This window comes from Panthera uncia, chromosome X (genome assembly GCF_023721935.1).
Source record: "Panthera uncia isolate 11264 chromosome X, Puncia_PCG_1.0, whole genome shotgun sequence".
NCBI classification, from domain to species: domain Eukaryota; kingdom Metazoa; phylum Chordata; class Mammalia; order Carnivora; family Felidae; genus Panthera; species Panthera uncia.
Window position 1 is genome coordinate 32,090,294 of NC_064817.1, and position 16,905 is coordinate 32,107,198.

Below are 16,905 nucleotides of genomic sequence, written 5' to 3' on the forward strand. Positions count from 1 at the left end.
CCAAAACAATCTTGAAAAAGAAGAATAAATCTGGAGGTATCACAATCCCAGATTTCAAGATATACTACAAAGCCGCAGTAATCAAGACATTATGGTCCTGGCACAAAAACAGACACACAGATCAATGGAACAGAATGGAAAGCCCAGAAATAAACCCATGTCAATTAATCTATAACAAAGGAGGCAAGAATATCCAGTGGGAAAAAGACAGTCTCTTCAAAAATGGTGCTGGGGAAAGTGGACAGCTACATGTAAAAGAATGAAACAGGAACACTTTCTTACACTATGCACAAAAATAAACTCAAAATGGATTAAATTGTGAGACCTGAAACCATAAAATTCCTAGACAAGAGCACAAGCAGTAACTTCTTTGACATCAGCGGAAGCAACTTCTTTCCAGATACGTCTCCTGAGGCAAGGTGTTTTGGAACAAAAACAAAAATAAACTATTGAGACTATGTCAAAATAAAAAGTTTCTGCACAGCAAAGGAAACAACCAACAAAATGGAAAGTCACCCTACTGAACGGGAGAAGATATTTGCAAATGGTATATCCGATAAGGGTCTAATATTTAAAAATATATAAAAAACTTACACAACTCAACACACACATACAAAAAAATAATAGTATGATTAAAATGGGTAGAGGACTTGAATACACATTTTTCCAAAGACATCCAGATGACTAACAGACATGTGGAAATATGCTCAACATCGCTCATCATCAGGGAAATGCAAATCAAAACCACAATGAGATACCACCTCACACCTGTCAGAACGACTAGACTCAAAAAGACAAGAAATAACAAAGGTTGGCAAGGATGTGCAGAAAAAGGAACTCCCATGCACTGTTGGTAGGAATGCAAACTGGTACAGCCACCGTGAAAAACAGAATGGAGTTTCCTTAAAAAAAAATTAAAAATAGAATGACCATAGGATCCAGTAATACCACTACTGGATATTTACCCAAAGAAAACAAAAACACTAGTTTGAAAAGATATAGGCACCCCCATGTTTATAGCAGCATTATTTACAATAGAGAAGATATGGAAGAAACCCACATGTCCATGGATGGAGAAATGGATAAAGACAATGTGATACACACACACTACTACTACTCAGCCATTAAAAAAAAAAAAAAAAAAGAATGAGCTCTTGCCATTTGCGACCACGTGGATGGACCTACAGGATGAAATAAAATAAGTCAGACAGAGAAAGACAAACACCATATGATTTCACTTATATGTGGAATCTAAGAACACAAAACAAACAAACAAACAAAAAGCACCCTATACAGACTCTTAAATACAGAGAACAGGCTGGTGGCTGCTAGAAGGGAGGTAGCTGGATGAATGGGTGAAACAGATGAAGGGGATTAAAAGGCAGAAACTTCCAGTTATAAAATAATTAAGTCACCGAGATGAAAAGACATAGGGAATACGGTCAATAATATTGCATTAACGTTGTTTGGTGACAGATGATGGCTACATTCACCGTGGCAAGCACTAACGTCTAGAATTGGTGAATCATTATGTTGTACCCCTGTAACTAATTAACACTGTATGTTAATTGTACTTCAATTTAAAAAATAGAAAAAAACAAAAAACAAAAACAAAATGTGGAACACTAGTCTGATGAGGTGCTCTGAGAAACCAATTTGGAAATGACCACACCAGTGATTCGGACACTTGTGCGAACATCAGAATCACGTGGAAGGTTTGTTAAAACATAGACTGCTCGGGGCACCTGGGTGGCTCAGTCGGTTGAGCGTCCAACCTCGGCTCAGGTCACGATCTCACAGTTTGTGGGTTCGAGCCGCGTATCGGGCTCTGTGCTGACAGCTCAGAGCCTGGAGCCTGCTTCGGATTCTGTGTCTCCCTCTCTCTCTCTGTCCCTCCCCCGCTGGCGCTCTGTCTCTGTCTCTCAAAAATTAATAAAAATGTTTAATAAAAAAAATTAAAAAAAAAATACACTGCTTCAAAATGAATGAAATCTTGCCATGTGCAACTACGTGGATGGAACTAGAGGGTATTATGCTAAGTGAAATTAGTCAGCCAGACAAAGACAAATATCATATGACCACTCATATGAGGTCTTTAAGATACAAAACAGATGAACATAAGGGAAGGGAAGCAAAATTAACAAAAGAGGGAGGGGGAGAAACCATAGGAGACTCCTAAATAGTGAGAACAAACAGAGGGTTACTGGAGGGGTTGTGGGAGGGATGGGCTAAACGAGTAAGGGACAATAAGGAACCTACCTCCTGAAATCATTGTTGCACTATATGCTAACTAACTTGCATGTCAATTTAAAAAAATGTAAGGAAAAAAAATAGACTTCTGGGCCCACCTCCCCTCACATCCAGATTCAGCAGCTCTGGGGTGCAGCCTGAGAATTTACATATCTAATAAGTTCCCAGGTGGTGCTGCCCTTGTGGGTCTGTGGTCTTCACTAGTCTCTGCTGTCCTCTCCCTGAGGGTAACAGGGTCATTAGCATATCAATGACCCTCCGCAGTCCTGCCATAATAAAGAAACCTAACCCTGCATTTCCCAATGACAATGCATTCTGCTACCCCTAGAATATCTATGAACCTCTCTGGGAAGCACTTCGCCGCTTTGGGAGATCTTCTACTAGGGACAGTCCTGACTGGCAGAAAGATTACAGGCTCCTGAAAGAACAGCACCTGGCAAAAGACATGTCCAGTTAAGCCCTCAGCACCAAGGTAAGGGGCGGTGGAGTGCTGCAGGCCACACCACATAGCAAGGTCCTGGCAGGGCAGCAGATCTGGAAAGACGCCCGGAAATCCTCACTGCATCAAGGTCTGTCAGCAAGTAGCAAAGGCCAGTCTGCCTCCAGCTTTGACTTAGGAAAGGAGGCCTTGGCTGAGAATTGGCAAGAATAGATTCTACAGGCCTCTAAAGCTCCCCCATGAGGCTGGTTCTCAGTCCATACCTTGAGTAGCAAGGCCCGAGATTAGGGGTGGCAGACGTTTTCTGCAAAGGGCCAGATAATAAACGTTTTCTGCATTGCAGGCCACCTGGTCTGGGTCATAGCTACCCAACTGTGCCATCCTGTCACCAAGTAGCCATAGACAGTTCCCAAACAGATAAGCATGGCTGTGCTCCAATGACACAGATACCTGCACTTTATAACACCTTCACATGCTACAAAGTATTCTCCTTCTGACTTTTCCAACCATTTCAAAGCTTGAAAACCATTCTTGGCTCACTGGTCACACAAGACCAGGCAGTGGGCCCTACGTGGCCTGCCCACACTTACTTGGGACACCCCTGGCCTGGATGACTCATCCCCAGCCCGGATCTGCCAAAGCAGAATACAGAGTCGACCCACCCCCTGGAAAAGGTGGGAGGCTCCCCCTTTATTGCTGTTACCAGTTCAGTCTTCCCGACTTGCCCAATTCGTGGGGTTTGGGGCGCTGAGCGTGAGTGGCTGCGTGTGTTCTTCTGACTTCCCCGCTGGTGTTGATCTCACGCATCATCCCAGGGGCTGCCTCCTCCCTCAAGCAGGGGCATTCGTTTCTAGCACAAAGATGTGCAGTCCCTGTGTCTGTTTAGCAATTCTCAGTCGCAGGACGAGGTCTTGCTGGGGAGGGAAGGGAGGGCCCGACCACAATCTTGTGGCTTTCTTAAGGAGCCTTCTAAGATTTCTAAGGCACAGCCTAGCTGCAGGGCACAGCCATGCAAGGGCCCCGTCACCAATCACTGAAGATGGTTCTGCGGCCGGACGGCTGGACGTTAGGCCAGGCGGGAGGACTTCAAAGGACACGAAGTCAAGGTCCTCCTAAGGACTGGCTTGGCTTTTGAGTTACAAGAGGGAGTAGAGACCTAAAGGCTATGCAGGCTTATCTCAGGAATGTCGGGAACTTAGGAAGTCTAGAGGACCATGATGAAGGCAAAGCCAACAGGAAAAGGGGGAGGCGGGTAAGGGAGCCCTTCTTCAGCAGATAGAAACAGGCAAGCCGCCCTGACTTGGCAAAGGGCTGAACACATTCATCACACCAGGACTTCTGAAGTTTCACTGTGGATAAGGATCGCGGAGGGATCTGATCACAATGCATGTGTGGATTTGGTAGCTCTCGGGTGGGGCCTGAACTTCTGCATTTCTGACCTGCTCCCGGGGGATCCAAGGATTCACACGTGGGAGGATGCTGCCAGTATGCAAGCACGCTTTCTGTTTTGCTTTGTTCTCTCTCCTTTTAGACAGCCACAAGTTGTGAACAAATATGGGGTCCATAGCTCCGTCCCACCTGGGGTGAGCCACTGACATCCACGTGAGGTTGTTCGGGTTATCCCCTACACCGTCACGCCCACCAAAAGAGCAAGCGGGGTCTCAAATCATCCTGCCCTGCGCTCTTCAATCCTGACTCCTGGGTGGGTCTCCATCCTTTTCCTAATTAGCCCAAAGTCTGTCTCCTGACCAAGCCCCGTGCCCATGGAATTACATGTAACCACACAGGGCATGTTCTTTTATGTTTATTTTTGAGAGAGACAGACAGAGAGACAGAGAGAGAGAGGAAGGGAGGGAGAGAGGACAAGCGGGGGAGGGGCAGAGACAGAGAGGGAAAGAGAATCCCAAGCAGGCTCCTTGCTGTCACCTCAAAACCTGACACAGGGCTCAAACTCACGAACTGTGAGATCATGACCTGAGCCGAGGTCGGATGCTCAACCGACTGAGCCACCCAGGCGCCCCCACAGCATGTTCTTCTGATTTGCCCAAGGGTGCCTGATGACTAGCAGTGACCTGCAGCCAGCAGTGAAAGGGTGGCAGGCAGCCTTAGGTGACTCTCACCAGTATCCTGCCGTAGTTGGCAGAACAGACACTGCTTTCTCGTTCAGTCCTTGAGTGGAGGCTGTTAATGACCTGAGATAAAAACGATACCACTCAATCAAATGACAGATAATATCAAGAGTTGCTGGGGGTGTGGAGAAACTGGAAGCACCACACAACTGCTGGTGGGAATGGAAAAGGCTGCAGTCGCTTTGGAAAATAGCCATTCCTCAAATGGTTAAACACAGAATTGCCATAGGACCCAGCAATTCCACTGCTAGGTATATACCCAAGAGAAATGAAGCCACATGCCCACACAGAAACCTAGGGGAATGTTTGCAGCATTACTCATAATAATCCAAAAGTAGAGGTGTACGTGCATCGCTCAGTCAGTTGAGTGTCCGACTTTTGATTTCGGCTCAGGTCACGATCCCAAGGTTGTAGGATCGAATCCCCATGCTGGGCTCCACACTAACCATGAAGCCTGTTTAAGATTCTCATTCTCATTCTCTCTTTCTCTCCCTCCCCCGCCCCTTCTGCATGCGCATGCTCTCTCTCTCTCTCTCTCTCTCTCAAAACAAAACGTGGAAACAACTCAAATGTCCATTAACTGATGAATGGATAAAATGTGCTATAACCACACAATGGAATAAAATTCAACCATAAAAAGGAATCAAGTACTGATACCTGCCTCAACACGGATGAATCCTGAAAACATTATGCTCAGTGAAAGAAGCCTGACACAAAAGGACAAATATGGCATGATTCCATTTATATGGAATGTAAAGAAGAGACAAATGTGTAGAGACACAAAAAAGATGAACGGGTGCCTGGAGCTAGGGGCTTGGGGGTGAGGAGTGACGGCTGAGGGGCGTGGCGTTTCTTCTGGGGCTAATGAAAATGTCCTAAAATTGTGATGGACACACAACTCTGTGAGTACACTAGAAACCACCAAATTGGTTTACATGCGTGAATAGTATGGGATGTGAATTATATCTCAATCAAGCTGTTAATAATATCCTGACATACCAGTTGGGGAGCTCAAAGCAAGTGGTATAGAGAGGGAGCATCTGGGGCTCACAGCCCTGGAGGAACGTGCAAACAGCCCCGGGCATGAGAGCCTGACATTGCAGCTAAGTGTTGATATACGCAACCATGCCGAAATACACCCGGACGGGTGTATTTCACCCTCAGCAAACGGGCACGGTCCAACTGATTCCAGCCTGCCCATCGCCGGTGTCCGGGATGGTGTCCGAACGCGAAGTAGCCACTCAAAAACCAAATTTGGCGCATGCCTGGGGGAGAGTGATTGGAATTCTGGGGCCACCACTTAGCTCTAAATCCAGCTCTGCTTCTCACGCCCTATGTCACCCCAGACAAACCCCTTCAACTTACTGAGCCTCGGAGGCTCATCACTAAGACACAGGGAGTTGCATCTCGGGGCCCTACCAGTCTGAGATTCCACAGTTCCAGAGATCAGGTGGCCCACACCGGGGAGCCTAGATGTGGATGGGAAACTCCTCTGGGGATCTAGATAGAGCCTGGGACACTCAGCAGGGTCAAGACTGGCTAGAGGCGTTCTCCCTGGCAGATTTCATTCCACAGACCCACTGAGAGCTGCCGTGAGGACACAAAATGAACCAGAGAGCCCAGATCGGCTCACATGGCTGGAGGCCTCAGATCCATGAGTAACTAATGGGGAAACAGTATGATTCCACCCCTTGGAAAGCTGAATTAAAATCTAAGTGGAAACAGGATTTCAACACTGGATATTTAAAGGAATTAGAGCCTTTGTCTGACAAATGCTGAGTCAGTGGCAACAAGTCTGTCAGAGTTCCTATACGCCCCCACTTCCTCTCCACTCCACAAGGGGCCTGCCAAACCTTGGCTCAATCTTTGCCCTGTGGCCCTAATTTAACCAGTTTTTGTGAACATTCCTGGATCCCTGGAACTGGCAGGGCCATTCAGCTCAGCCACCCACACAGCAAATGGCAGGCCAGAGTCATCCATCAGTCAGAGGGTCCTGGGGTACAATTGGCATTGAAGAAATAGATGTTCATTAGGCACAACTAGGTAGACACTGCAAACAGCCAGTGACAGCAGGTGAAACGAGCTGCTGGTACACGTGACCCATCAACACGACAGGTCACTGTACGAGCAAGGCAGAAGAAATAGTGCAATGCTATTTCAAGGCCAAGGCAGAAAGTCGGCCCCCAATTCTATGTTTGGATTTGTCTAACTATTACTCACACACAAAAGTTTTAAAACCAATATACTCAATTTACAACCCCAAACCTCTGGGATAATCCAAGCCATTATGTCCAAACCCATTTATCTTCTCCCTGGGGAACAATGCATAAAGACGCATCCAGTATGAGCTAAGGATTACGGGTGAGTGAATCATGCCGCTCGGGAACGAGCACTCCAGAGGTTTCTGGGTCGAGGGCGCCATGCAAACCGTACAATCCAGGTGAAACCAATTATCATCTGGAAAACTTGGGAGCTTAGCAATGCCACCAGTGACCTTTCTCTTGCACAAGCTTTCCCCTTATATCTTTATCTGAAAATCCCACCCCTGGGGGCTCTCTGGAGTTTCTAAGTCTCCTGGAATAGTGTCCCAGGGTGATCTGAAATCCAAGAGCCTCAACAATTAACCATGCCCTGACTTGTTGCCTGTCCAGACAGGTCCTTGTTCAGGGCAGTGCAAATTTCCTCTGACATCTTGCTACCTTGCATTCCTTTTTTCTTTGGGAATTATCATCTTGGAACTTCCAGTTAAATCCTGCAGGGATACTTGAAATAGAATGTTTAGGGGCGCCTGGGTGGCTCAGTCGGTGAAGCGGCCGACTTCGGCTCAGGTCATGATTTCGCGGTCCGTGAGTTCGAGCCCCGCGTCGGGCTCTGTGCTGACAGCTCAGAGCCTGGAGCCTGTTTCGGATTCTGTGTGTCCCTCTCTCTGACCCTCCCCCGTTCATGCTCTGTCTCTCTCTGTCTCAAAAATAAATAAACGTTAAAAAAAATTAAAAAAAAATGTTTATTCTCTGTCACAATTATTTCAGTTCGTCAACCGATGCACAAATATTGACTAATGACCCTCCCTCAGGGCACAGATGCCGTGCAAAGTAAGGGGTACACCAAGCTGCCAGCCCAGCCCGAAATACAACTACAATCGATGATTACACCCGCTTTGTTTGGTGTTGCTTTTTAAACAAGAAGAATGAGAAACTGCACCACTGGTTACAACTCGAGACTCCCCCCTCCCCCACCCGCTTATTGGTTCAATCGTAGTTCCCCTGCTCCGGCAATTTCGTCTTACTTTGTATGTGGATCTGTGTGCCCATTGAGGCACATCTCACAGAAGTCGCGAAGATGATCTAGTGAAGAGTGGTTCGGAATTGGGATAAGGACCTTCTCCCCAGAAAAAAAACACCCATGCAGATTTTTGTTTCCAATTTCCAAGTGTTCTTAGAGAAGCCTACAGGCAACCTCCATTAACCTTCCTTGGGCCTGCAGTGCCACTGTCCCTGGCATCAGCCATCTAACTGCGTTGCCCTCTGAGCTACCAGGACCCGTTGACCCACCTGTGCTACAACGTTTACCCTGCTCCCCGCCCCCATAGATAACTCAGTGTCTATTTCTCCAGAAGACAGAAAGCTGTAAGAGAAGGAATTCCCTACCTTCTTTGCCCTATCGTCCCAAGCACTCCATCATTCAGTGTCCACTTTAAAAAGTAAGTATCGGGGTACTTGGGTGGCTCAGTTAGTTAAGTGTCCCATTCTGGTTTCGGCTGGGTCACAATCTCATGGTTTCGTGGGTTCGAGCCCCACGCTGGGCTTCGCGCTGACAGCGCAGACCCTGCCTGGGCTTCTCTGTCTCCCTCTCTCTCTACCCCTGCCCCACTCGCACTCTCTCTCTTTCAAAATAAATATATAAACTTTTTTAAAAAGCTTTAAAAATAAATTAAATAAATAAAAAGTCAGTCTCTGGGTAGAGCCCAGGTTTCACTAGAAAAGGGAACAATTGATTCCATTTCAGATCTACATTCAAACAGCCAAGAGAAAAGTTCAGGCTTAACAGACTCCCATAAACAATGGCCCAAAAACGCTGACAGTCAAGAAATCACACAATGGTGAACTAAGGGGCTGGCTTGAGAAACTCCCCAGGACCTGGAGCCCATTCACACTGCTATGCTGAAAGTTAATCTTTAACCTGGGTATTAATCATAACTTGGCTGCCACAATTTCGTACTATGTTATAGCCTGGCAAAAGTAACCTTCCTCTGTATAAACTCAATCTTCCCCTTCAATTACCCATTTTAGTTGCGTTCTCTGAAAGGGGAACTGATGTAGCACACATATTCCTTTACTAAGGAAACCATTCAACCACTTTGGAAGGGGCTGTAGCAAAGTGGCCAACAAAAATAATAAATGTACGCTCCAGCTTGTGGCTGCAGTAAGTCTCTTGCCTTACAGCCCCCAACAGAGAAGGTTATTGCTTAAACAGAGGGTGTTCATGGATTTAAAAGCAACCTCTATGGCCAGCAAGCCACAGTCCCTACGCATGCAGATTCACGGTGGCACAAAGCCCTGTTTACCTGCGCACATTTCACTCAGCCCCTTTCTCTCCAATGGCCCATCAGCCAAATTATAGGGCTATTAACTCCATAAGCGCAAATAGCCACTTGGCTCAAGGGGCTCGGCTAGGCACCATGGGAAATGAAAAGAAAGACATAAGTCAGCGTACGGCATGTGTCACAAACACTACAAGAGAAACATGAAGCGCCGTGGGTGTTTAAAGGAAGGCAGAAGCTTCCCATTCAAGGGACCACGTGAAAGTTTCAACCAAGAGACGAAGTCATGGGAGGGTGGGCAGAATTTGAGCAGACAGGTGGCTGGGCGGCAGAGGGGCGCGGGAAGCATCCCAGGTGCAAGAAATAGTAATCGTCAAGAGGAGGAAAAATGTGAGTCAAGCTCTGCAAAAACAGGTAGTGTATTTTGGCCACATTTTAGGAAACCAGGGGAGAAAGACTGAAAACTTAGACTGGAAGCAAATGTACACTCCCCTGCAAACAGTTGAGAACTTTCTAGGTAACTTGAGAGAGGACAGGGCGCTGCTGCTCTAGGTTTCTGAGTAGGAGAGTAACGTGATAAAAGTGAAGTTGTACTTTAAAAGACCAGTATCTGGGGGCGCCCGGGTGGCTCAGTCGGTGAAGTGTCCAACTTTGGCTCAAGTCATGATCTCACAGCTTGTGAGTTCGAGCCCCGCATTGGGCTCTGTGCTGACCGCTCAGAGCCTGGAGCCTGTTTTGGATTGTGTCTCCCTCTCTTTCTGCCCACCCCCCACTCATGCTCGCTCTCTCTCTCTCTCTCTCTCTCTCTCTCCAAAAATAAATATTAAAAAATTTTTAAAATAAATAAACAGTATCTGGCCATGAGTTAGAATGAGAGAGACTAAAAGTGAGAATGTTCTAGGAATCCTCGAAAAGAGAGGGACTCTATTTCAATTGTGGTGTGAGGGCTGATGAGGTTGGAGCGTTTCAAGACAGCGCTTTGATGGGGCGCCTGGGTGGCCCAGTCGGTTAAGCGTCCGACTTCGGCTCAGGTCATGATCTCACAGTCTGTGAGCTCGAGCCCCGCATCGGGCTCTGTGCTGACAGCTCAGAGCCTGGAGCCTGCTTCGGATTCTGTGTCTCCCTCTCTCTCTGCCCCTCCCCTGCTCATGCTCTGTCTCTCTCTGTCTCAAAAATAAATAAAAACATTTAAAAAAAAAAAAAGACACTGCTTTGAAGGATGGTTTCTGGTGTCTGTCAGTGCACACATCTGTGAAAGGAGAAGCAGTAACACCAATACACTGGACTGGAAGTATTCTCGGTGAAGAAAATGCTAGATGAGAATGTCCTGCTCTCTCCAGCATTCCCCCTTTCCTCCCCCCTTTTTAATGAAGAGGAATTCCGTCAGCTCCTTACACGTTTTAACCCCAAATAGAAATTTCCAGCTTAGGCTGTTCCTGGAGAGACTTTAACTGCATGGCCTGAGCCAGGTATTCAGTTCCTAATACTTATCTCCAAGTGCGGCACTTTTGGAGGACTGCTTCGGCTGACGTGGTCTGCTTGGGCTTCTAGCAAACCTCATCCGGTTTTCCTGACCGGTGAAACCACACTACTTGGCCAGGTTTTCTCCAGGTGTAAGGTTCACGGAGCCTTAGTCCCCGCCGGTGCTCAGTCTCCAACTTCAGCCCTCCTTGCAGGAGGAGGTGGAGGGAACCTCCAAACTCTCAGGTGTAAATGAGGTCGCAACAGTTGGTTTAAGCGCAGAATAAAAACGGAAACGCAAATCAAAACCACAATGAGCTATTACCTCACACCTGTTAGAATAGCTATCATCAACAAGACAAGAAACAACAAGTGTTGGCCAGGATGTGGAGAAAAGGGAACCCTCTCGCACTGTTGGCAAGAATGTAAATTGGTGCAGCCCCTGTGGAAAACAGCATGGCGGTCCCTCAAAAAACTCAAAATAGAACTACCCTATGATCCAGCACTCGCTTCTGGGTATTTACCCAAAGAAAATGAAAACACTAATTCAAAAAGATATCTGCACCCACATGTCTATTGCAGCAATATTTACAACAGCCAAGATATGGAAGCAACCCAGGTGCCCACCGATAGATGAATGGATAAAAAGGATGTGGTGTATGTATATATATACAAGGCAATACTATTCAACTATAAAAAAGAATAGAATCTTGCCATACTCATTTGGCAACATGGAACCTTGAGGACATTACGCTAAGTGAAATAAGTCAGACAGAAAGACAAATCACCATACGATCTCACTTACATGTAGAATCTAAAAAACAAAACAAAAAAACCCAAGCTCACAGAAAATAGATTGGTGGTTGCAAAACTGGGGTGGGGGGGGATATGGAGGGTGGGCAAAATGGGCCAAAAGGGTCAAAAGTTACAAACTTCCAGTTAGAAAAAAATGTGTCTTGGGGATATAATATAAAGCATGGTGATTACAGTTACAAATACAGTATTGCATATTTGAAAGTTACTCGGAGAGTAAACCTCACAAGTCTTCATCAAGAGGAAAAAAACCTGTAAGTACATATGGTGACTGATGGTACTAGACTTCTGGTGCTGATCATTTCACAATATAAATAAATAGCAAGTCATTAGGATATATGCCTGAAACATAATGTTACATGTCAATTATACCTCAAAAAAAACAACAAAAGAACAGAATAAAAACTCCTCTTATAGGCATACAAACACAGACAACTTTGCTATGAACTTTCTATAGATTTTGTGAGGATTTTTATAGACACTGTCTGCTAGGCTACAAAGAATGAATCAAGGGCGACTGGGTGGCTCAGTCGGTTGAGCGTCCGACTTCGGCTCAGGTCATGATCTCACGGTCCGTGAGTTCGAGCCCCGCGTCGGGCTCTGTGCTGACAGCTCAGAGCCTGGAGCCTGTTTCAGATTCTGTGTCTCCCTCTCTCTGACCCTCCCCCGTTCATGCTCTGTCTCTCTCTGTCTCAAAAATAAATAAACGTTAAAAAAAAAATTTAAAGAATGAATCAGATGGCCAGGAAAGCTGCAAATTCAAAAATGGAAGAACTCCAGAGACCTTCTAGGAGTCAGAATGGGAATGATTTACTCTCACTCTGACAGATTGGCTGTTAAACCTCAGGCAGTTATATAATGGAGGGGGGTGGTGATGGGGCCCTTCATCCCCATCTCCCTCTTTCAGAGGTTCCTGATTCCAGGCCTTTCACCTTCTCTCACTGGAGACATAATCCACTTGCCTCCGGGAGTGCCTCTGAAATGATCTGCAACACTTCTCTGTCACCCAGCACCCGGGGTGACCTCAGCTGACATCATTTGCCTGGGGACCCACTGGCCTAGAAAGTCTCCCCTCCCCAGCCTTCCCAAACCTGTGATTTGGACTCCTTTGGATTCAACAGCCCCAGCAGGGCACATTTCCTGAGAGACCCCACCGAGAGGTGCCAAATTGGGGGCAGCCTCCTGGCTGGCAGAGAGAGCCAAGCTAGCCAGGGGGCAGTTCTCCAAAGACAGAAAGGAGTACCCAAACTGGCAAACCCATGATTCTGTGCATGGCTGGGCCCTGGCAGCAGGCTACGCTATATAAGGGTAGAAGCTGGGAGAACGGAGAGCAGAGGGAGGTCAGATGGAAAAAGAGAAGAGGCCCCTTGGCTGCGAAAGGCTCCAGGAGCAGATGTACAGGCAGCTCAGAGACACCTCTCGCTTCAGCGGGAAGGGCTGCCTGTAGATACTCAACTTCTCCTCTGCTCCCTGTCCAGTATTGACCTCCCCTTCTCCTCTAGGTTCATTTTAACTCAACTCCAACTCCCGCTAAAGCGGAGTGGGGGCCATGGGAATGGCACCTGCCTGGGGCCGAGGATTACGTCTCCTTTCGACTTTGCCCTGAATCAGTTTCTACCAACCAAACAGCTTAAAACTTACTAGAGACCGCTCAAAACACAAATGTTCCTGCTTATCACTTTATACATTTGTTTGATTCCCTCAGTCATTTGGGGATGTGCGGAGTATTTCCAGCAACCATCCCTACATCTCCCAAGCACACTATCTGGGCACCCTCCACCGCCTCTCCCTCCCCCCCAGTCTGTCACCCAGAACTTGGTAGGTTCATTCCTCAGACCACGGATTTAAACTGCCCACAGCGTTGAACACAAAGCCAAATGTTTGCACGCCCTAAAGCCCATGTCACCCACTTTCCCATCAGCACTAAATTAAAATGCGCCCCTGGATTTCTTCTCCCTTCCAGGGGCACAGGGGTGCGCCTCTGTTGCCCCGCTCCCCTGAGGCTCTCAGCTAACCTAAGACTCCCAGATGAGGGAGTCAGCTGAAGCTTTTTAGAAGGACATCGCCAAAGGTTTTAGGTGGTTTTCAACACCAAGAGAGTCTTAATAAACACCAGGGGGCCCCGTAGATGCTAGAGACCACGCCCCCCAGCAACAAGAAGCCACACCCCCTGCCTCGCAGAGCCGCGCGTGTGCCGTCCAGTTTCCCTGGGGCTAACTGAGCGCATGCCACAAGTCACCACTCTCAGCTGGCACCTCTCTCCCAGAGGCGCAGACTTTCTCGGAATCCCCAGCAGGGGGGGTTGGGGGGTGCGGGAGAGGCCCCGCCTGTGCGGTCCACAAGAGCCGCTCTCCCGTGGCTCGTGCCCTGCAGCCCCGGGGGTGGCCCGGGACCTCCGGTGGGAGCGGGTAGGGGCGCCTTCCAGGACCAGCTGCCGGCCCCCTGGGCCTCAGCCGCGCGCCACGGCGTGACAGGCACAACTCCAGGTGGTGAGAAAGCAGCCCGCCGCCAAACTTCCCTCCGTGGCCTCGGGCGCCAACGCGGGTTGGCCCGGAGCCCCTGGAAGCCCAGACGCGGAGGGTCCGCGGCGCCGGGCGGGAGGGGGCTGACGGCCGGCTCTCCCCTCCCGGCGCCCAGAGGCGAGTCCGACGCGCGCCGCCCACCCCTCCCCGGGGCCGCCGCAGCCGAGTCCGGGGCAGACAAAAGGCGCCCCGCCGGGGAGGCTGCCCCGCCTCCGGCCCTACCTGGGAAGGCGCGGCTCGGCGGGACCCGCAGCAGCAGCAGCAGCGGCAGCAGCGCGGCCCGGAGTGCGGAGCTCCCCATGGCGCGCCGGCACTTCGCTCGGCTCCCTGCGCTGCGCTGCGCGCTTCCAAGGGGGCGGAGGAGACGGACGCAGCCGAGGGGCTGCGCGGCGAGCGGGCGAAGCCGTGCTGGAAAACTCCTCCTCTCGCCGCTATCCCTCCCTCTCTCCCTCCCGCCTGGGGCCTGCCCTCCTCCCTCCTCCTCCCCGGGACGCTGGCGCGGTCCGGGGCTCCGACCCAGCCCCTCCTTTGGTGCCAGCGCTTCTTCTGGAAGCGGGACTGGCCCCCCAGGGCCAGAGAGCGCCAGGGCCGTGCCCTAGGACACCAGATGATCCCGAATATTTTCCTGCTCTCCGATTCCGCTCACCCCGACTACGCACACTGGTGCCCAGCCGCCTCCCAGCTCCTGGGCCCCCACACTGTTATCTGTGCAGAGAGCTGCGTGAGTCACACAGAAAGAGGGGGCAACCGATCGGGTCCACGTTGGCCGCTGCCGCCCGTTATTAACGGCCACATTCGCATGAGCACGTCTCAAGTTCGGTATATTATGCCCATTTTACCCAAGAAGACACCAATGCTTGGAAACTTGCCCAGTTCACCCTTATGGGCAGAAAAGGGATTTGAACTTAGGTGTGCTGTTCTGCCGGCATCAAGGTCCACACTACAGCGTTTCTGTTTCTCTTTTGTAAGGGAATGAATCAAGGGCTGGACTGGGTGCCAGCTGCACTGCGGTTTGGAATGAATGGGGCTTGAGGTTCTCTTTCCAGGGTCGGCTGATGGACAAGCGCAAGGCACAGAAAGTTCCCTGTCTCACTCCCAGTCTTGGGGAATCCAGCTGTTGTAGTTTTCTGCAACCAGAGTTCCCCATTTCCTGGGCTGTTCTCTACCACCTCCAAGGACACCAGGACCAGCCTGAAACCTCCACCCTGTGGCCTGGCATCAGGATAGGGTTTCTAGGCTGCCTGCAGTACGGATCTGGTTTCTTCTTACAGGCTTTCCCCCAATTTTTTTTGTTTTTTGTTTTTTGTTTTTTTGTAAACCCACAAGGCAGCACCTCGCTCCTTTCCTGCCCCCAAAGAGATCTTAGCTAAGGCAAATTCTGATCAGGGCTGCTGTGTCAGGTTGTGCACTGTACAAAGGTGCCTGGAGGCAGGGGCAAGTGGGAGCCCAAATCCAGCCACCTTTGGGGCAGGGAGCTCTGTGCCTTGGCAAGGGCCACATACATGGTAGAAGGGAACTTTCTCCTCGCCACAAGCAGTCTGATCCACCAGGTAGACTAAGCGCCCTGGGAACATCCATCCAGAAGGTTTTTGAATTCTTTTATCTAGAGGCAAGCCCATTTCCCAATTTTCACAAAAGCTCCTGCCTTGAACTTCCATCTTATCTTTTCTAGGGCTGGGTGGGGGGCGGGAGGGGGGGGTTCTGCATCTGTGGGTTTCTCCACTGCTGCTCCCTCCCCAAGGAGCCAACAACCCTTCAATAACCACGCCCCCACCAGTCACAAGAAAATGAGGGACATCAGCCTCATCTGTGGCCTCCATCAGACCAGTCTCTCCACCCACAAGAAGTGGGGGGGGGGGGGTGAGCTTCATGAAAATACCATGTCAGGACTGGCTCCCAGACCGATGAAACTAGAATCTTTAGGGATGTGGCCTGGAGTTTGACCAGATGCATATTTTAAAAAAATTTTTAAAGTTTATTTATTTTGAGAGAGCGAGAGCACAGGTGGGGTAGAGGCAGAGAGAGAGAGGGAGGGAGAGAGAATTCCAAGAAGGCTCCATGCTGTCAGTGCAGACCCCCACACAGGACTCGAACCCATGAACCGTGAGATCACGACCTGAGCCAAGATCAAGAGTCAGATGCTTAACCCACTAAGCCACCCAGGCACCCCTGAGCAGATGCATATTTTTGTTCCCCTGTGCTCAGTGGGGCAGGTTTTAGAATGAGCTAAATTCCAGGCCAGCATCTCTCAACCTAGGCACTATTGACATTTGGGGCTCGATACTACTTTGTTGAGGAGAGTAGCCGTCTGTGCATTGAAGGATGTTTAGCAGTATCCCTGGCCTCTGTGCACCAGACTCCAGTAAAACACCTCATTTTCCAAGTCGTGACAACCAAAAAATGCCAGGCGTGGTCAAATATCTCCTTGGGGAATGTTTGCCCCCAGTGGAGAACAACTGTTCTAGGCTCATGAGCACAAGTGAATGCACACCCCAGATTCCAGGTTAGTTTGTCCAGTAGCCTTCCTTTTCTAGATCACCTCTGAAGCAAGCTCTCCTCATAAAAACTAGCAATTCTATTCTATCACGGGGCTGAGAAGGAACACGTGGCTCTCTCCTAGCCCCTGAGTCTGGCTGAATTAGACGAAATACCACTCTTGATGTTATACACTCTTTGTTATACACTCTGTGCTATGCACTCTTTGCGTGAATAACACTAATCAAAATAAGTCAGTCAGAGAAAGACAGATAC

The 16,905-nt window shown here is 49.0% G+C and overlaps 1 protein-coding gene across 2 annotated transcripts in view; it reads right to left on the bottom strand.

Annotated features, from left to right (window-relative positions):
* Positions 1–14,744, bottom strand: part of SRPX (sushi repeat containing protein X-linked) — a 111,806-nt gene extending 97,062 nt beyond the window's left edge. Inside the window, exon 1 of one of the 2 annotated variants that reach the window (XM_049643692.1) lies at positions 14,377–14,744. In XM_049643692.1, the coding sequence (XP_049499649.1) occupies positions 14,377–14,455 (79 nt within the window). In that variant the 5' untranslated portion in view covers positions 14,456–14,744. The remainder of the gene's footprint in view (positions 1–14,376) is intronic. The other variant, XM_049643690.1, reaches the window with a different exon arrangement.
* Positions 14,745–16,905: the final 2,161 nt, after the last annotated feature.